The sequence below is a fragment of the Balaenoptera acutorostrata genome, chromosome 13 (assembly GCF_949987535.1).
Source record: "Balaenoptera acutorostrata chromosome 13, mBalAcu1.1, whole genome shotgun sequence".
Lineage (NCBI taxonomy): Eukaryota > Metazoa > Chordata > Mammalia > Artiodactyla > Balaenopteridae > Balaenoptera > Balaenoptera acutorostrata.
Genome location: NC_080076.1, coordinates 68,891,279 through 68,912,866, shown reverse-complemented (window position 1 = coordinate 68,912,866; position 21,588 = coordinate 68,891,279). Strand labels below are relative to the sequence as shown.

Genomic DNA, 21,588 nt, shown 5'->3' with positions numbered 1-21,588 from the left:
ACTACCTCCATCCTTCCCTGGTCCCAATCCCTCTCCCATCAGCACTCAGGGAAATCCTTCCGAAACACAAACCTGGACCCTTCACTTGACAGTTCAATAGATGAGCAAACATGGTCTATTCATACCATGGAGTCTTACTCAGCCATGAAAAGGAATGAAGTACTGACACACGCTACGGCATGGATGAGACTTACAAAAGAGACAGTTTAAAAAAGGCTACATGTTGTGTGATTCCATTTATAAGAAATATGCAGAAGAGGTAAATCCATAGAAACACAAAGCAACTTGGTGATTGCCAAGGGCTAGGGAGACAGGTGAGGAGGATGAAGTGTGATTGCTTAACTATCTATGGGTTCGTTTTGGGGATAATGAAAATGTGGTAGTTACACAGCATTGTGAACGCACTAAATACCGCTGAATTGTATATGATAAAACAGTTCACATCATGTTATGTGAATTTCATCTCAATTAAAAAAAAAGTCACCTTACCTTAGGTAAAGTACAAGTTTTTGATCCCAGTGTCAAAGCTGTATCTATGTTTTCACCCCCTCCCCTCCTCACAGCCTCATCTCTCCAACCCAATATTCCAACCCAAAGATTTTACCCTCCAGCCAGACTGAATTACTTGTCAATCTCGCCAAAGAAGGTGGCCCTTGCCCACCTCTGGGGCTTTCGACATGCTGTTCCCTGGACCCTGTATCCTTCCTTAGCCTTCCCTCTCTAAACCTGGGTAACCCCTCCCATCTTTTACTCTCAGTCTTTCAAGATTCGCTGACGCATAGAGCTCCCCCCTCCCCACCTTGAGTCCGGACTGGAAACCCCTCTGCGCTCACCCCTCATACGGAGCTCAGCACTAGTGCCCCAATGGCCTGGCATGTCTGCAGGAGACCAGAGGCTCCCTGGGGCTGGGGAGCACGTGTGCCTGCTTACAGCTGTGTCCCCAGCTCTTGGCACAGTACTGAGTGTGTGCTGGGTGAATCAGCAGCAGCCCAGAGCGGTTGTCCGGGTCTCAGCCTCAGCTCCCACCCAAGGCGGACTGTGGCTGACCCCATCTCTGCCTGGGACCCTGACCCCAAATGGATTCTTACCTGTACCAGCCTTGGGAGCGGGACTTCTCTGGCCCTGGCTGCTTTGAGGACTTGCTCCCAGAGGTTAATTTGAAAGGCCTAAGTGATGGGAGCTGCCCCCAATGATTTCTGCCCCACCTGCCTCCTGGACCCCTGTTGCCCACAGCCTTCATTCTTCTTAGATATGCAGGTCACCAGAATCAAGCCTGATGACACGACGCCCCTACATGCCTGATAAGCCACTTCAATGTCAACCCATGACCTTGACCAGCTGGGTTCTAGTTTCCTCCCCTCCCCCACCCTGATCCTGCTCCAGGCACATCCCGAGCCCCGTCCAGTGCCTGAGCAAGCATTTGTGGGCACGCCATCCTCTGCTTCCACTTCTGAACTCCTCTTTCAACTCTTCCCCGTATCAGAGCTGTAAAAACACCGGTCCCATGGGTGTTTTGGGACAAAAGGTCTACCATAGACCTCATTTAGCTTTTGAACAACAACATTGCCTACTGAGTATTAAGCACTCAAACAACAATAACCCCGCAAGCTAAGACTTACAACCATCCCCATGTTACAGATAAGGAAACTGAGGCTCAGCCGGGAGAAGCCACCTGTCCAAGGTCACGTAGGAATCAGATTCGGGACTCAAACCAAAGTCTGCCAAGCCAAAGCCTGAGATAGGAACCACTATTTCATATGATGTCCCATGAAAGCCACATATACATGTGTCCAACAAGTGTACCCAGACAAGGACCTACTGTATAGCACAGGGAACTATACTCAATATTTTGTAATAACCTAAAAGGGAAAGGAATCTGAAAAAAAAAAATACAACTGAATCAACCTGCCGTACACCTGAAACTAATAACAACATTGTAAATCAACTATACTTCACTAAAAAAAAAAAAAGTGTGCCCAGGTTCAGTCTTATCTCAGAAAATGCAAATTTAAAATTACAAATAAAGCCTGCAGGATGAGGAAGCCCTGTTTCACTGCCACCCTGTATCCTGACATGCCTTTTGTTCTCATGACGTCATAGCTAAAGTTCATTTGAATAACGAAAATAAAAACAAAAATAAACAAATGGAACCTAATTAAACTTAAAAGCTTTTGCACAGCAAAGGAAACCAGAAACAAGACGAAAAGACAACCCTCAGAATGGGAGAAAATATTTGCAAATGAAGCAACGGAAAAAGGATTACTCTCCAAAATATACAAACAGCTCATGGAGCTCAATATCAAAAAAACAAACAACCCAATTAAAAAATGGGTGGAAGATCTAAGTAGGCATTTCACCAAAGAAGACATACAGATGGCCAAGAGGCACATGAAAAGATGCTCAACATCACTAATTATTAGAGAAATGCAAATCAAAACTACAATGAGGTATCACCTCACACCGGTCAGAATGGCCATCATCAAAAAATTCTACAAACAATAAATGCTGGAGAGGGTGTGCAGAAAAGGGAACCCTCTTGCACTGTTGGTGGGAATGTAAATTGATACAGCCACTATGGAGAACAGTATGGAGTTCCCTTAAAAAACTAAAAATGGAACTACCATATCACCCAGTAATCCCACTTCTGGGCATATACCCTGAGAAAACCATAATTCAAAAGGACACATGTACCCCACTGTTCACTGCAGCACTATTTACAATAGCCAGGACATGGAAACAACCTAAATGTCCAATGATAGATGAATGAATAAAGAAGATGTGGTACATATATACAGTGGAATATTACTCAGCCATAAAAAGGAATGAAACTGGGTCATCTGCAGAGATGTAGACGGACCTAGAGTCTGTCATACAGAGTGAAGTAAGCCAGAAAGAGAAAAACAAATACTGTATATTAACACATGTATGTGGAATCTAGAAAAATGGTACAGATGAACCTATTTGTAGGTCAGGAATAGAGACGCAGACACAGAGAACGGACATGTGGATACGGGGGGGAAGGGGAGGGTGGGACGAATTGGGAGATTAGGTTTGACATAAATACACTACCATGTGTAAAATAGATAGCTAGTGGGAACCTGCTATAGCACAGGGAGCTCAGCTCAGTGCTCCGTGATGACCTAGATGGGGGGGGGGGACATGGGGGGGGGTGGGAGGGAGGTCCAAGAGGGAGGGGATATGGGTATATATATATATAGCTGATTCGCTTCACTGTACAGCAGAAAATAACACAATATTGTAAAGCAATTTTACTCCAATAAAAATTTTTTTTTTGGTCTCCTGAACATTTTACATTTCTTGGTAACAATTTGTTTCATTTTATTGCCAATCACATAGGACAGAGAATGTGATAAAATCAGCATTAAACTGGTTGCTTAGTCTGGGTGGCTTTATTTTAGTGGAATGAGATTTCTGTTATGGTTTTGGAAATATTTTAAAAGAGTCTGGGAAGGATGCTTAAGAAACTGGTATAGCGTTTGCCTTGAGGGAGGGGGCTGGTTGCTGGGGAAGGGTGGGAAACGACTTTCATAGTAGACCCTTTTGTACCTTTGGGTTTTGAATCATGTGAATGTTTTACCTTTTCAAAAGGGATAAAAAAAGCCCGAGGGACCCTCATTATGGCTTTCACTAGGGTCTAGAGAGCCAAAGAGGTGAGGATGGAAGGCAAATTTGAATCTGACACACATTAGCAAGCATATCTTCTCTTGGCCAGCAGAAGGCAGTGTGCGCCTAAGCAAGGTATATGCTGCTATTCCTCTGCAGGGCGCCCCTGCCTTCCCATCCTTACCCCAGCCAACCAGGACCCTGGAAGCGGGGAGAAGGTGGTAGGTGAGCTGCAGTTAATATTCCACAGAAGGTGTAGAAAGAAATGATGAGCACCTTGCTTTGCTTCATTCCCCTCCCAACAAACATCTGACCCTTGCTTAGAAATCTTGCCTTTAAAAGTCTTTCCCGAGTAGTATTCATAAGACGATTGTAGGTAGACAAACAAATTTGGAAATGTCTAATGGTTATGCATTTATTTAAATGTGAATTAGAAAAATATATAAATATATGGTTTGCACATCCAACTTCTAATTTCATGGACATTATTTTGTTTACAGGAAGCCAAGAGAAGAAGGCAAGCCAATTTAAAGGGGAAAATAAAAAGCAGCTGGTAGTAGAATTGGACTGTGGAAATAGCAAAAATTAGCCCACAGAATACAGCTCAGTTTCTCAGCCTTCCAAGACTTCCATGAGCTCCACAGATGGGCCCCAGCCCACCTCTGCTGTCTCAAACATCTTTGGATACCAGATCCTTTGTAGCCCCTAGACCTGCCTTAGCCAGGCTGGTCCCCTGTATCTGGAATGCCTCTCCTCTCCTCTCCTCTCTGCTTGACATCATTTTATAGGTCCTTCTGTGCTCCTTACACCCTCCTTCATTTATGGTCATATAATAACTAGCCAAGGCTTTCATAAGGCTTCCTCAGTGCCAGGAGCTGTTCCCAGCACTTCAGATGACCATTTCACTTTATCCTTAGACGGACACTCTTAAGGACTCCTATTCTCACCTGTTTCACAGATAAGCAAACTGAGCTACCCAGAGGTAAAGAAACACACTGAAGCTCAAACAGCTGGTCATACAGGAGAGCCAGAGTCTAAACCCATGTAGTTGGAAGGCAAGACCCCAGCGGAACCACAGGACTCTACCTGCCCATGTCAGCTCCCACGTCAGGCTGCAAGCTCTCCGAAGGCACATGCCCTGTATCCCTGGAGCCCAGCAGAGCTTGGCACAGGTGAAATAAATGTCATTTACACGGATGAATTATGGTGAATTTATCTGTTTTTTCCAGGTGAGCAAACGGAGGGATTCAATGACTTTCCCAAGAAAACACCATCTTGCAATCAAGGCAGGACCTCCACGGGACAGCAGGAATTGGTGATTAAATACACCGGATTTAAATAAGGGAAAGAAGAGAAGCAGAAGCCATAAATGCAGTTGTAAGTGCAACAAAACTTTTATAAAACTTATATTTTTTCTGAAGGCCTTAAAGAAAGACCTGTTTAGAATTCCTTTGTATTCATTTTCTCATCACGTCCCCTCAGCCACATGGTGAGGTGGTCCAAGAAAATGTACTAATCCCATTTCACAGACGAGTAAACTGATGCCAGAAAGGCCCAGGTCCCAAGGCCTCTGTGCCTTCACGAAGCCACACAGCCAGCACCAGGTGCTCCTCCACACCGTGGAATTGCTGAGGGGCCCTTTGGCCCAGTGCTAATTTGGTTTCAATTTAATTTGATAAAATGGCAGGCGGGACAAGAAACCATGTCACCTCCAAGGAGCATAGAGAAAACCAATCTCTTTGGCTCCCCAAAAGGACCCATTAAAGCGTAAAAAATGAACAGTGTTCTCATTTCCTCTCTGTCCTTCCCTATGTCTTTTCCTTCCTTCCTCTCTTTCTTCTTTCCCCTCCAGATACTCCCCAAGCGCTTGTCTGTGTCGGGCTCAGACCCAGCCCTCGCCCAGTCCTGGCTGCACATAAGAATCTCTAGGGAGATTTAAAAACTCCCAGTGATGTCCAGGCTGGACCCCAGGCCAACTGGACCCTCAGCATCTCTGGGGGTGGGTCCTGTGCATCAGTGTTGCTGAAATTCCCGAGGAGGTTGTGCCCGCTGCCAGGACTGAAAGCCACTGCCCTGGAAGCTTCAATGTGGATGAGACCCCACCTCTGTTCTGACTTTCTTTCCTCCTTTTCCTCCACCTTTTCCCCCCTCCTTGACCAATTCCCCCAAAGAGAAAGAGAAGAGAGAGACCCCCTCACCAGATGTGCCTTTCCTACGGGAACACCTCACGGGCTGAGCTGCCACATCCCTGGGCTGAGCCATCTCAGAATGCGGTGGGCAAAGCTTCAGCAAGGTCAACAAGGCATTTCACACCCAGCACTGCAGACCAGGGGCAAACCCAACAACACTTTTCAGCTGCTTTGCTGCGAAAGCAGAAAGAAATCAGTCCTCAACCACCCTGGTGTTTTTGCTCCATCTTGAGAGGCAGTGCTAAGAGAATGGACTCTGGGTTCAAATTCTAAGTGTACTGGTTTCTGGCTGGGCGACCTTGAGAAAGTGACTTAACCTCTCTGATCCTCAATGTCCTCACCTGTAAAATGGGGACAATATTTTTGAAAGCTGCAAATAACATAATTAGTGCCAGGAATTCAATTAACATAGCATTGTTTGTCTTTGAAAAAACATATTTACAATGAACTATACAGCCTGCTCAGGGGAGAGAAGGTGTGGTATCAGGAGATCTCATTGAGGGCTCCTCCCCCACCCCCCCACCGCTTCTCTGCTCTGTGACTATGGACAAGTCACTTGCCCACCCCACCCCCCCACCGCTTCTCTGCTCTGTGACTATGGACAAGTCACTTGCCCAGCCTGGGCCTCAGTTTCCCCAGATGAAAATCTCAGAATCCATGAATTGTAAAAAAAAAAAAAAAAAAAAAAAATATATATATATATATATATATATATATATATATATATTAACAATGACTACAGTTCCCTTCTGCTCAGAAGGTTGGACTCCCCATGCTCCCTACCCCCTCCTTCGACAGTAGGTAAGGGATGGATTTGGGAATTCAAGGATTCAGACACAGGCTGGTGAAGCTTGGGTTTCTCAGACCCAAGGGTGGCCCTTCCCTGACTTTCCTCTGTGGCGATGCCCACATCGCTCCCTCTTTTTGGATATGAGTTTCCCCAAATTTATAAAATTAGTGGGTGGGACCAGAGGCCTTCTTCATTTTAGGACCTCTAAGTCAGGGTGAAAGAGTTGAACTTGAGAGAGTATAATTAAAGCATAATTAAATTAGAGCTTAATTAAGGGTGGACTGGAATTTATGTTTGTGTGTGTGTGTTGTGTGTGTGTGTGGTTTGTATGTGCTATGTGTGGTGTGCATGTGCACGGTGTGTGTGTGGTCTGTTCGTGGTGTGTGATATCTGTGTTGTGTGTGTTTGTGTGTGGTGTGTATGATGTAAGTGATGTGTGTGTGGTATGTGATGTGTGTGGCGTGTGTGATGTGTATGGTGTGTGTGTGTGATATGTGAGTGCACGCACACACACACACACACGTGTGCAGAGGGAGGTGGGCCCAGGACTCTGCATCACTGCAGGAAGATGTTCCAAGCTGTCACCAAGCAGGAGCTGACAGCTGCTGGATATGTGTTTCCTGTCACTCCGAATCCCCATCATGACACGTATTCTTGAAGGCATCACCTTGTACAGCCTGGTGTGGCTCGTCTGAGCTGCCAAAACACTGTTTGACAGAGCGCAGTCTCAGGGAGTGGTAGGAACTGTCCTCCAGGAAAAAAACGAACCGTGTGGAACCTCGAGGACTCACCTGAGCTCTCCCCGGAGGCAAAAGATGGGCGTGCAGGGGTTCCCCAGGCGGGGCCACACATCACAGGACCACGCTCAGGGCCTCTGCCGCCACCTGGCTGCCTGACCCCTCCCTCCACCCTCCGCCTATCGCCAGGGTGTGCTGTCTAAACCATGGGTCCGACCGTGTCACTGGCCTGCTCAGAATCTCCAGGGAGGCTGGCTGCCGTCAGGATGTGGTCCCACTACATGAGGCGGGGCTGGGAGGTGATGCAGGACGTGGGCTCAGTGTCAGACAGCCAGGTCCAAACCTGGCAGCCACTGAACCCTCCGAGCATCTGTGTCCTCAGCTATGACATGGGGAACATCATCGTGTGAACGCATCTGTTGTTTACAGAATTAAGTAAGTTGATGGAGGTGATGCACTCAGAAGAGTTTGGCACGCAGTGAGTTATTGTTATCTCCAGGCCTTGGATAACCTAACGTAACACCAGGCGCACGGTGGTGGATCCTCACTAAGCACTTGCTGGAGAGTAAGTGCTGGGGCCACTGTACGTCAGGTAGTTACCAGACAAGCAGCCGCAGCTCCCAGGATGTCGGATCTAATTGCATCCGAATGCCGTGGGCTCCTAGGGGTGCACCAGCAAAGCAGGGGCCTGGCTCGAGACAGGGGGTGGTCCCCTCCCAGAGCTGCAAACACCAAGGCTGGGAAGAGCGTGGCATGGCTGAGGAGCAGAGAATGGGCACGTGCTGGGGGAGGACCTGTCCTGGAGCTTGTGTTTCCAAGTTACCACTGACCACAACAATCCCTTGCAAATTGGGAAAGGGGAGTAATCAATCAGGTAGGGTGCCTGGAGAGTGCCTTAGGATGAAGCCTCTTCATCCCTCAGTGTCAAACCAAAACCCCATGGTCAGGGGCAACGTGTGTGTGTGTGTGTGTGTGTGTGTGTGTGTGTGTGTGTGTGTGTGTGTGTGTGTGTGTGTGTGTGTGTGTGTGTGTGTGTAGTTGTATAATGGAGTTCAGTTTGTTCACACGTCATGGAAGGAATTAATCACCCTCATCATCAGAGCTGCCAATTAAAGTATTGAGTGTGTGCACGGTATCAGGCCCTTGCCAAGAGTTCTACCTTCTCAGGAACTCTAAGAGGTGGGTACCACAGTATTATCCTCCTTTTAAAGATAGGAAACTGAAGCTCAGAGAAGTAAAGTGACTTATCCAAGGTCATACAGCCAATAAGTAGAAGAGTTAGGACCTGAACTCCAGACTTCCTACCACTGGCAAAAAAAGCCTTTTCCTCTTCCTGAAAAAAACTCAGGATTTTTCCAGAGTCCCTCCCACAAGTAGGAAGCATCAGGTAGAGAAAGAAACATTTTCTGAGCTTTCTTTATGCCAGGCACCAAGCCTTGGGTAGAAATCTTGTCTCCTTCACTTCCTAGCTGTGGGATTGTAGGTAAGTTACTTCACTTCTCTGAGCCTTGGTTTCCTCATCAGTAAAATGGGGATAATGATGGCTACCTCCTAGGGTCAGTTGTGCACAGGGATGTCATTTGGAGCTTTGGACTAGGACCAGGAGACCCGAGTTCTAACCCTTATTCCTCTTTGGCTGAGGTAGCTTGAGTGTGAAAATGATTTCAAAGCTCTGCCCCTCTGTGTCCATACCCTTTGCAGGGAGGCTTCCAAGCATGTGCCACCAAGAGGTGGAGTCTTTCTCCTCCCCTTGAATCTGGTCTGGCCCTTGCTTTGTGACTCTCCATAGGATATGGCAGATGATGCTGAGAAAATTCCTAGCCTAGGCTCACTCAAGAGGCCTTGAATGCTTCTGCTCATGGTTGTGGAATCCTGGCCAGTCGCCACAGGAAGGAGCCCGAGCTAACTGTTGGAGAATGAGAGACACGTGGAGCAGAGGTGAGCCATCCCAGGCTAGGGCTGCTTAGACTGTCTGACAGCCAGCCCACCCCAAACATGCAAGAAAGGCCAGCCACGATTCACGGAGCCACCTGCCTAACCCGCAGCTGCCCACAGACACAGGAGTGAGCCACCTCAGACCAGAATAACCACCTTGCTGGTCTGTAGACTCATGAGAAATAATACAACTGAGTTTGGGGTAGTTTGTTACACGGCCATAGCTGACTGATAGAATGGTCTTGGGACAGTCTTTTCCCATCTCTGGGTCACAGTTTCCTCATCTGCAACAGGATGGAATTTGGGCTCTATGAACTGTGCTGTTCCTTCTCAGATTCCCTAGAATGGCTCTCAGATTCCCTAGAATATTTGGCTCTTGGGAAGTCCCTTCTCCCTCCACTAATGGATTGGAAAGCTTTCATTTCTATTGTGGCCATTTCTCCCATGATTTCTGTTGGTGTCTGGATATCTGTGCTCCTGTGGGGCTGCCCTCAAGTCTTGACTCTCCCTTCTTGTCTGGCTCTTGAGCTGAGTTCTTTCCACCCAAAGCAGCTATATCCCTGTTTGATGGACGGAAGTGCCTCCGGACAGGCACTTAATTTTTAGGGCTTGGAGTTAACTTAGCACAGAACAGGCTGGCAGCAGCTGAAGAGAAATACTCCACAGCTATCAATCATATGGTTACTGGGGTTTGTTATTAGGTTCTTTTATTTCCTGGTTGGAGGACTGTGCTGGGGCCCATAAACAGGAAGATATCTGGGGCTGTGCCCCACAGTGGAGCTAAGAAAGGCAAGCTGGAGCTTGGCTGAAATTTTGTTCTTCCAGAAACATATGTAGGTGTCCAGGAAATGGGAGGAGGGCACCTCTCTGAGCCTCAATTTCTTCTGTAAGATGGGGTAAAGGATTTCTCCCTTGTGGAGCACCTCATTACCATTTATTGGGTGGTTATAACACTGGCTTTGGCCTCAGAGATCTGTGTTCAAATCCTGACTTGGCCTCTTTCTAGCTGTGTGACCTTGAGCAAGTGACTTCACCTCTCGGAGCCTGTTTTCCCATCTGTGAAATGGGGGTAATCATAATGTTATCACATAGGTTTCTTGGTGAGAGTTAAATGACTTTACACGGGGAAAGCACTTAGTGACTGGCAAACAGTAAGCGCTCAATGAATTTAGACAATGATTTTGATGCTGATGATAACTGTCATTATCATTCATGTAATAATTCCTGCCAAATGTTTAGCCGAAAATCTGGCATATAGTAGGGATGATTATTTGCCTATTTTATGCCAGAAACCTTCCTAAGAACTTTACGTGTTGTTTAATTAACATACACACTCACCATCTCTCTCTCTCTTTCATTCAACAAATATTTATTGAGCACTTACTGTATGCCAGGTCCTGGGGATAAAGTAAACAAAACATCCCATTGTGAGGCAGGGATCACCACCTTCAGTCATCTGCCTGAGGCCGCAGAGCCAGTAAGAAGTACAGTCAGGCTTTAAAGGCAACACTTTTTTGACTCTAGAACCTTCGTGTCTCTTCTGGCATGTGGCATCTTCAAGGTTGGCCCCTGGGCTTGGTTCTTGTGGCCACACTCAAGCTGTGTTTCAGGTCCTAACTCTGACTTGCTGTGTGATGCTGGGCAAGTTACCTCCCCTCTCTGGGCCTCTCCCAGCTCTTCCATTCTAGAATGTCTTCTCCAACCATTCCTTAGTTCTTTTACTCTCCTTTCTATGTTTTACACTTTGAGAGAGCAAGAATAAGAGAGAAGAGAGATTTAAGAAATCCTTAAGGATGTAAAAGATTCAGGCTCGGTTGCATTTTAGGGTAAGCAGCAGATTCCTGATGGAGCTGGGAGGTACATGGTGGATTAGGGACTAGGCATTTGGGGTGTGAAGGAGGTTTAGCCTGGGGGCTCCTGACTCACCTTATGCACCCACCCCTTCTTATCTGTAATACTGACAACACAAGGCAGAGGGTTCTAATTAATGCTGCAATTCAGGGCATCCACTGGGTGCTTATTGGTCACTATAACACTGCTTGAGTCCTTTGCTCACAAGGGCCCCTCGGGGAATGCCATTCCCCCATTACAGTTTGACCAGTGGACACTCTTCAGAATCCTGCTTGGATGTCACCCTCTGTGTGACATTTCCACAATGCGCAGAGATAAATCCAGTGCCCCATACTGCCCCCGCCCCCCACTCCTTCAGCCACAGCACTTTGCCTGCATCTCGCCAGGTTGTTTATGGCCCTACTTCCCTTCCTGACCTTTGAGTTGCTGGAGGCCTGGGAGCCTTCCTGCTTCATCACTGAGACATATAGCTGGTGCCCCCAAAGGCTGTTCAAGTCAATGAAGGTAGACGTTGCAGTGTGTGCACAAACCCTGGCTCTGTCCTTCATTAGCTGTGTGACCTGAGGAAGCCGATTCACTTTTCTGTGCTGTCATTTCCAAATCCATAAAGCGGTGATGATAACAGCTGCCTCACGAGGATTCCTGGCAATTGTAGTCTTCATTTACGAAGCGCCAACTAGGTGCCAGACCCCACGTGATGTGCTTTGCATACATTATCTCTAAATTTGGGTAATTACCCCTCTGTAATTATCTCTACTCACATTAGCGCTAATTTAGGTAATTATTATCTCTACGTAATAATGTTCATGTTCATTATTGCTCATGGGTATAAACGATGCAGCTCAGGGCCTAGAACACAGTAGGTCTTTCATAAATGATGGCTAATTAGAACTGTTATCCTAACACCCACAACACCACAGACCTGCCCAGTGGATGAGGGGGAGAAAAGTCCCCTCTCGCCTGGCACACTCTGGCTGATATCCTCATGACTCAGCAAACATTCCAGCACCTACTATGGGCCACCTATCCAGCTCGGTCAGCAGTGCAAACTCCTTCCCCTTCGCCGATGTGATGATAAATAACAACTGCAAACACTTAGGCCACGTGAGGGGCCCCGAGGACGGAATTATTTTTACTATCAAACCCAAATTGGTTTACTAAAACTGTCAGCGGAAACCGAGCAAGATAAATTAAACCCAGCAGCTCCTGGGCCTCATGCATTCTTCGCTGGTGAGACGCTGTTTTCACTCCCTCAGTGGGAGGAAGGGGGTGCCGGGTCCAGATGCCGCTCTGCCAAGCGTGAGCCAGGGTTTGCCGGGGAGCCTCGGGCTGGGACTGAAGCGTTCAGCTCCCTTCTGCAAAGGCTTAACCCTGCGAGCTCCTAAACCCCTTTCCCTGCTGCCGAGTTTGGGCAAGTCCAGACTCTCTGATGTGGCCTTCAAGGCCCTGCCTGATCCCACTGCTTCCTTGTTGATGCCACGCCTCCTGTATCTCTGAGCTCCAGACACACAGGGCTTCCTCTAGCTCCTCTCATGAGCTGGTGAAGAACAGAGACCTTGGAGGCAAGCAGAGCTGGAATCCCAGCCATGTGATCACAGTCACTGTTCTACTCTGTAAGCGTCAGTTTACTCCTCTGTAAAATGGAGATAATAGGAGGACCCACTGCATGTGCTTGTTGCGAAGGTGCCTGGGATGTGAACGCCTGGGATGCGTTAAATGCTCAGCATATATTCCATATTACAGACAAATAACAAGAGAGTCACGCTTTCCTGCTTCTGGACCTTAGCACGTGCTGTTCCTTTTGGCTGGAACACTGTTCCCTCCATCTTGGCTCATCTTCTCTCTGTCCTTTGGTCTCAGCTCAGCATAGATCAGGGTTTTTTTGCTGTAGCACTGTTGGCATTTGGGGGCCGCTAATTCTTCGGTGGGGGCAGCCCTGTGCACTGCAGGATGTTCAGCAGCATCCCTGGCCTCTCCCCACTAGAGGCCAGTAGCATCTGCCCCCTCCCAACACACACCAATTATGACAACCAGAAATGCCTCCAGACATTGCTAAGTGTCCCGGGGGTGGGGGTGGGGCAAAATCATCCCTGGTTGAGAACCACCCACTTAGAAAAGTTGCTTTCTCAGGAAAGCTTTTTCTCCACATAAAATCATCCCTGGTTGAGAACCGCCCACTTAGAAAAGCTGCTTTCTCAGGAAAGCTTTTTCTCCACGTCCTGCTACTTTATTTATTTATTTATTTGGCTGCGTTGGGTCTTCGTTGCTGCTTGCCGGCTTGTGGGGGCTACTCTTTGTTGCGGTGCACGGGCTTCTCATTGCGGTGGCTTCTCTTGTTGCAGAGCATGGGCTCTAGGCGCACGGGTTTCAGTAGTGGTGGCACGCGGGATTCAGTAGTTGTGGCGCTCTAGAGCGCAGGCTCAGTAGTTGTTGCACACAGGCTTAGTTGCTCCGTGGCATGTGGGATCTTCCCGGCCCAGGGCTCGAACCTGTGTCCCCTGCATTGGCAGGCAGATTCTTAACCACTGCACCACCAGGGAAGCCCCCTGCTAATTTAGATAAGGGTGTTGAGGGACATCTCAGAGGAGGCAATATGGGAGCAGAGACCTGCAGGAAGCTAGGGAGTGAGCTATATGGATATTCAGGGCAGAGCATTCCAGGGCGGGGTCGGGGGGTTGTGGTAGGAGACAGCCAGTGCAAAGGCCCTGAGGTATGTTTACAGAACAGCAAGGAGGCCGGTGTGGCCAAAAGGAGAGACCAAGGAGGAGAGTGGAAAAAAGTGAAGCAGGAGCCGTAACCAGGGTCAGATCACATAGGGCTTTTGTAAGAACTTCAGGTTTTACTCTGAATAGAATGAGGAGTTATTGCAGGGTTTAAGGCAGAGCATGATGTGATCACTCAGGGTGCTGGGTTAAAAACAGCCCCCAATGGGACAAAAGCAGGAGCAGGGAGACAAGTGAGGACGAGACAGCGGCAGCTTAGACCACGGTGGTGATGGCAGTGGGGGTGTCAGAGATGTTTCAACGCCAGGCAGATTTAAGTCTTGAGTAGAATCAACGGGATGTACTGAGGCCCTGGGTACAGGTGTAGGAGAAACAGAAGAATCCTGTTCACTGGGAGTGTGCTGGAGCCGGTGGCTCCCACTGGGCCATATGGGCTGACTGTTAAATGTCCAGGCATTTGGTGACCCTGTTGGCTTTGTGTTGGTTGCTTGCTATTGGTCACAGTGGGAGTATTTACACCATGGAAATTGGCAAATGTTGCAAATCAGGAAGTTGCTCCCCACCTGACTTGTCAAGAAAAGCCGTTGTGGAACCCTGACCAGTGTTCTCCTGCTCTAGAATAACTCCACATCTTTTGGGTCTGAGCAGCAGGCAGGATGGGTGACTCCTTTCTGAGATGGGAAGATGAGGCGAAATAGGTTTGGAGAAAGAGAATCAAGGGTTTAAGTTTGGGGACACGTTGTTGGAGATGCCTCTTGGACATCCAAGTAAGAGGTAAGAAGGCAGGTGGAAATAAGTTGAATATGATAGCTGCATCTTCCTTCTAGGGTAATTCTGAGGAGCAAATTAATTAATGCTTGGAAAGAACCTTGCAAACAGTGAGTACTCAATGATGAAAATGGCTTGCTTTATCACCTCCATGAGAAAGGATATAGACTTGTGGTCCCTCAAGTCTGAATCTGACCAGCAGATACTTTTTGGAGGGGAGGGGGCATTATTTTAACAAATTGAATTTATGTTAGAGAAACACAAATCAAAACTACAATGAGGGACTTCCCTGGTGGCATAGTGGTTAAGAATCCGCCTGCCAATGCAGGGGACATGGGTTCAAGCCCTGGTCGGGGAAGATCCCACATGCCGCGGAGCAACTAAGCTCGTGTGCCACAACTAGTGAGCCTGCGCTCTAGAGCCCATGAGCCACAGCTACGGAGCCCACGTGCCACAACTACTGAAGCCCGCGTGCCTAGAGCCCGTGCTCCACAGCAAGGGAAGCCACCACAACGAGAAGCCCGTGCGCGGCAACAAAGGGTAGCCCCCGCTCACCGCAACTAGAGAAAGCCCTCGCGTGGCAACAAAGACCCAATGCAGCCAAAAAAAAAAAAAAAAAAAAGAAAGAAACTAAAAAAAAAAACTACAATGAGTTACCACCTCACACCGGTCAGAATGGCCATCATTAAAAAATCTACAAATAACAAACGCTGGAGAGGGTGTGGAGAAAAGGGAACTCTCCTACACTATTGGTGGAAATGTAAATTGGTGCAGCCACTATGGAGAACAGTATGGAGGTTCCTCAAAAAAACTAAAAATAGAGTTGCCATATGATCCAGCAATCCTACTCCTGGATATCCAGGATATCCTACTCCATATACCCAGACAAAACTATAATTCGAAAAGATACATGCACCCCTATGTGCATGTATACATATGTATATATATATGTATACATACATATACATGTATATGTGTATATATATATATGTATATATAACAGAATCACTTTGCTGTATGCCAGAAACTAACATTGTAAATCAACTATACTTTAATAAAATAAATTTTTTAAAAATTTGAATTTAAATGATGTTAGGTGGGGATGTAGTTCCCACTTCACCACAGTTCCCCCAGCTCTACATTATCTCACACAGCCCCAATTCCCATTTTATGATACTTGCCTGACCCTGCAGGAGTCAGCGTTTGCATCCTCTCTGTTCAAGGCAACCCTTCCCTTTGCAGAGAAGGAGTGTGAAGCCCAGAGAGGCTGGGTGACAGGTCCAGGGTTGCTCAGGGATCACTGTCAGGGTACAGAGGAGGGAACCCAGGGGTCCTCCCTCCTAGCCAACACTCACATCTAGAGTCGCCAAGAGGATCAGAAGAAAGTGCCCCCTGCAAGGGTTCCTTTTCTGATGCTAATGCTGGTGGTGGCCTGGCTTTGGGGAAGTATTTCTGCTTAAATGCTCCAGTTTCCTGGATGGGCTGCTGCATCGTGTGCTTTGTAGTGGAAATAAAACCCCATCCCATGTTGAGATGAAGGTTAATTGAATATTTGATGCCTGGAGGGGATGAAAGCAGGGTTCCCATTTTCCTGTTTCCTCTTCCAGGCCTCTGACACCAAGGGGAGACATGGGTCAGTCTTGGTGAAGCAAAACCACCCGTAAGGGATGCATGCTGTGAGGAGAGGATGCTGAGCTGGGCAGAAGGGAGGGGACCACAGACCATGTCTTGGGGCATGGAGCTGGAGGACCTTCAGCAGAAGCCAGGATATCAGGAGTTGATTTCCTCTTCTCCTGGCTCAAGACTGAGGTGGTTTGCCCAGCAATTTCTGGTGGTGGGGTGCTCATCAACTGGGACCATAAATTTATATTTGTCATGAGGGCAGTGGGGAGCCATGGAAGGCTTCCTGGAGGAAGGAGCTTTAGAATGGGGTTTCCTAACACCAGAAAACTACTAGAGCTCATCAATGAATTCAGTAAAGTTGCAGGATATGAAATTAGTATGCAGAAATCTGTTGCATTTCTATACACTAACAACAGAATATCAGGCAGAGAAATTAAAGAAACAATCCCGTTTACCGCTGCATCAAAAAGAATAAGATACCTAGAAATCAACCTACCTAAGGAGGCAAAATATCTGTAGTCGGAAAACTATAAGCCATTGATGAAAGAAACTGAAGATGACACAAACAGATGGAAAGATATACTTGTGTTCTTGGATTGGAAGAATCAATATTGTTAAAATGACTATACTACCCAAGGCAATTACATATTCAATGCAATCCCTATCAAATTACCAATGGCATTTTTCACAGAACTGGAACAAAAAATTTTTAAATTTGTGTGGAAACACAAAAGGCCCCGAATAGCCAAAACAATCTTAAGAAAGAAGAATGGAGCTAGAGGGATCACAATTCCTGACTTCAGACTATACTGCAAAGCTATAGTAATCAAAACAGTATGGTACTGGCACAAAATCTTGCAAATAATTTCCCTCTCACCAGGCTCCTCTGCAAAGCCAAGGAGCACCCAAGTCATGCTTCTCAGACAAGTGGGTTTCTACTTCAGGCTTGAGGGGAGAGCTGACCCCCAGGCTGCATCCAGAGAGGCTCTTCCAAACTTGGCATCCCCCCCACTGTCCCAGCCACATGTCTGGGTCTGCTGGACAGCCCTTTCTTCTGCTTTTCTAGCCACCACTGTGTGTCTCTGTCCCCTTCTCCTGACTCCTGGGGAGTTAGGGAAAGTTCTGGATGGAGCATCTAATAGGTACCCCCACTGAATATTGGAAACAGCCACACAGCCAGGTAAGTCCATTCATGACAGCATTTCTTCATTCAGCAATCATTTTCTGAGCATCTACTGTGTGTCAGGCTCTGTGTTAGACCCTGAAACAGAGATAAATCAGACCAGGTCCTGACTGCAAGGACCTTCTGGTCTAGCTAAGAGAGACAGATAGGAAAATAAACTACTGTGGTACAAAGTGTACATGTTATATTTCCCTCCTCCTCCTGACCATACTAGCCATTCGGTCCTCTGAAAATGCTGTGCCTGCTCTTGCCACAGTGCCTCTGCATACTCTGTTCCTTCTTGGATGAATTCACTCCAATTCATCCTTTAGTTCTGAGCTTTGTCAGATCCTCAGGGAAGGCTTTTCTGACCTTCCTCTTTGTATCAAATCCCCGTTATAGAATCTCATGGCATCAGGCACCTTTCCTTACAGCGCTTAACAAAGCTACATCGATGCAATTCCTCACTTAGTGCCTGTTTCCTTAGGCAACTGACTTTCCTGAGGATAGGAACTCCTTCTGGGTGTGTATGATGTTGTCATTTCCTCACCAGAGGGACCCCAGTTCTTTGCACAGTCCCTGACACGCAGTAGATGCTTAATTAATATTGGTTGAAACAATAAAGCAGGAGCAATTTCTTCCCGAACTGGCTGGCCTGGGGGGTCCACCCATCATAAACACTCACAACTGGATATCTAAGAAGATCCGTTTCTCCTCCCCTACGTGGATCTTCCAGACACAATCTTCACCTTCCACGTAGGGCTCTGGCCAGTTTGGGGACAGCACCACCCCGGCCACGGCAGAGAGCTCCCCACCACACATGGCTGTAAAGACACAGACACACACACACATTATTCATAAGGAAGCAGATATGGTGTAACAGTTAAGAGTGTGGTCTATGAAGTCAGACAGTCCATACATGTGTGCGGAATGATTAAATTACGACTGGCCGCCTGCCTCCTTTAGCTGAAATTTGGCAAAGGTGGGGCAAGGACATTGTACTGTGGGTTCTGCATCCATGGATTCAACCGACAGGGGATCAGAAATATTTGAAAAAAAATTCCAGAAAGTTTCAAAAAGCAAAACTTGAATTTGCCACTCACCGGCAACTATTCACATAGCGTTAACATGGCATCTAGGACACTCCCATAGCATTTACATTGTATTTACAACTATTTACATAGTATTTACACTGTATTAGGAATTATAAGTAATCTAGAGATGATTTAAAGTATATGAGAGGGTGTGCCCTTTTATATAAGGGGCTTGAACATCCACGGATTTTGGTATTGGGGGCGCGGGGGGGGTGCCCTGGAACCTGTCCCCTGTGGATACTGAAGGATGACTGTAGTTCTTTCAGGACGAAGGACAGAGTTCAAAGTTTCAAGTGCATCCTTAATAGCCCTCCCCTTGAGCAGGGTGAATAGTGACTAGAGATGGTACATTCTAGTCAGATGGACCTGGTTCGAGCCTTGCCTCTGCCACCAAAGGCTCTGTGACAAGGCATGTAATAAGTTCCTGGAGCCTCAGATGCCTCCCTCTGTAGAGCAGGAGAAAGACCAGTGCTGACTTCACTGGGTTATTCTGAGGCTTAAGTGAGCTCATGGATGTCAAACACAGCACAGCGCCTGGCACAAGGTGAGCGTTCAGTAATTCTTAACGTTACTGTGGTGAAACGCCCTGGCTCTGAACTGGAAGCGGAGATGTGGCTGCACCTGGCGCCTGGCCCTTTAAATTTCACTCTGTGTTTACCGCTTTGGAAAATTCTCAGTGTGGCAGAGGCCAAAGCACCAATAAATTCCGCTCTGTTAAACCAGCACATTTAATACAGGGGTCAATCCCTCACCACGGCAAGGCTGTGATTTCACGCCAACCACCATCCAGGTGGCGGCTGCCAGGAGCCAGGGCTCTGTTCACTACTCCACATGCCCCACATGGGTCCAGGCTCGGGGTGGCTCAGTGGCCTTGAACATGGAGAAATAGGGGAGGGCAGGGCACTGGGAGTCCCTGTAGATGAGGATTCCACACAGCTGACATCGTCTAAAGGGGCTCAGGGCACAGGTCTCTGAGAACAGAGAGACCTGAGTTCCATTCCCACCTCTGCCAATTACCCTCAGTGTGTTCTGAAGCATGTCACGTCACAGCTTGTTTCCTCATCTGTACACGGGATCAATAATAATATGCACCTCACAGGGTTGTAGTGAGGATTAAGTCAGATAAGGCACAGAGTGCCTGCAACATAGTTTTTTGCACTCCTATTAACAACTGTTATTAACATTATCATTAATTAGACTCAGGGCTGCCATGTGCTATTGGGCGGGTTGTGCACTGCATATGTCTGCATAGCACAGGTAGGAGCTGAAATCCATGCAGCAATCTTCTCACCAAGCTGTGCATGATGGGGCCTTGTGCCTGGAGGAAGAGGCAACTTTCCAATTTTATCCATTTTGTGATTTTCTCAAGGACCAGCAGCAAACCTGACCCAAAGGAGGGTGAGCTCCAGAAAGGATTCTAATCCTAAAATCGGTATATAAGCTGGGCCTTTCATCTGAAGGGGTGGAGGGCTCTGGGGTGCCCTGGGAGGAGGGCTGTGACCCACTCACCTCTGCACAGGGGCTCCGTGTCGTTCCAGTATGGGTCCCGCACGTTGATGCACTCAATGATGGCCGGGCCCTGCTCCAGGGAGTGGCCGGGGTCGCAGGTAAACTCCACTATGGTCCCGATGTTATAGGTTGGGTCGGACGTGGTGAAGTTCCCGTTCTGAATGTAGGGCTCATAGCAGTGGCCTTTCTCAAAGGCTGGGGCCAGGACACAAAAGAGGGCAGCCACTCAAATGAGTCAGGGGTGGCTCACAGGGCTGTGTCTCAGAAGCAGGGGCCCCTCTTGCTGTTCAGGGAAGCCCCAAGGGAAACAGGTACCAGACCCCACATTCCAGTTCCCACTGACCTGCTGAGGGCCCTTAGGCCATTCACTTGGCTTCTCGGGCCTCATTATTTTCACATCTAAAATGGGAACAAGAACCTCTTCTCTCCCAACCCCGCAGAGGCGGCCTTTGGAAGTCCAAGAGTCACTCTAGCTATGGCTTCTCCCCAGTCCTTTGCAGGTCAGATTTCTACCTCCCATGACCCGGCCCCGCCATGCTTCCCCCGCTCCCGTGCTGCCACCCCAGGAGACGGGGCAGCCTCTGAGACCCTCACCCTCGAACCGGATGTTGAAGGCTGAGGCCACCCGCCCCTGGTCAGACGTGAATTCGATGCAGATGGTGTGGCCGTCACTCAGCAGGCCCTCAAAGGGGACATTCTCGGTTTGGAGGGAGTCGTAGAGAAGAGCGGACTTGTTGGTCAGCCCACTGTAGACCATCATCCTGGCAGTGGGGAAGGAGACAAGAGCCAATATGAGGTCTTCTGAGGCCGCTGATGCACAGCAGTGGGAGGTGTGTGCTGTGACCACCCACTCCGGGGCCTTAATCCCAGACTCACATCCCGATTTCACCCCATACTCGTCCAGACACTCTGCTTCATCTATTCAAATTTGTCTCCCTTTCTGTACAATGCTTGTCCCAGACTCATGGATAGATTCTGAGCTCTTAAGGAAAGTGCTGGGTATGACATAATGACCAGACGAATTAATAGATACTGATTATTATTACTAGTTGAGAAGTTGGGATGACTGGGCTAGTATCATTCCTGAAACACTGATATATATATAATCAGACAGAGTTCCAACTTTAACCTCTGAGCTGAGTGACTTTGGACAAAAACACTGCACCCCACTGAGCCTCTGTTTCATCTGTAAAATGGGTACAAGCACACCTACACCACAGTGTGGGGATTAGAGACCATGGATATAAAGTGCACAGGACAGAGCAGGTATGCAAGTCAAATGACCAAGCACTGGACCCCTACTAGACTCTGTCACTGATTTTTATCTCCTAAGACCACCGTGCCTGGAGTCAGGAGTCCCAATTTCTAGTCCCCAGTTCCCTACCCACTGAGCTTACAGAAGTCTCAACATATCTTGTGCCTCAGTATCCACAACCATGAAAAGAGGGATCACAACGTCTGTCCTACCTATCTTACAGGGGGACTGTGAGAATACAAGACAAAGTGTCCTGAAAAATGAAAGGCATCAGACAAAACGTTGGTATTCATTTTTACTGTTATTAAAACCCTTTGGGGACTTCCCT

The 21,588-nt window shown here is 47.7% G+C and overlaps 1 protein-coding gene across 3 annotated transcripts in view; it reads right to left on the bottom strand.

The window, feature by feature from the left end:
- The window catches only part of SEZ6L (seizure related 6 homolog like), a 202,281-nt gene that overhangs the window by 44,044 nt on the left and 136,649 nt on the right, over positions 1-21,588 (bottom strand). For all 3 annotated transcript variants that reach the window (XM_057527399.1, XM_057527400.1, XM_057527401.1), the window contains exons 7-9: positions 20,600-20,766; positions 20,006-20,200; positions 18,088-18,226 (exon numbers count right to left, since the gene is read on the bottom strand). In XM_057527399.1, coding sequence (XP_057383382.1) covers positions 18,088-18,226; positions 20,006-20,200; positions 20,600-20,766 — 501 coding nt within the window. The remainder of the gene's footprint in view (positions 1-18,087; positions 18,227-20,005; positions 20,201-20,599; positions 20,767-21,588) is intronic.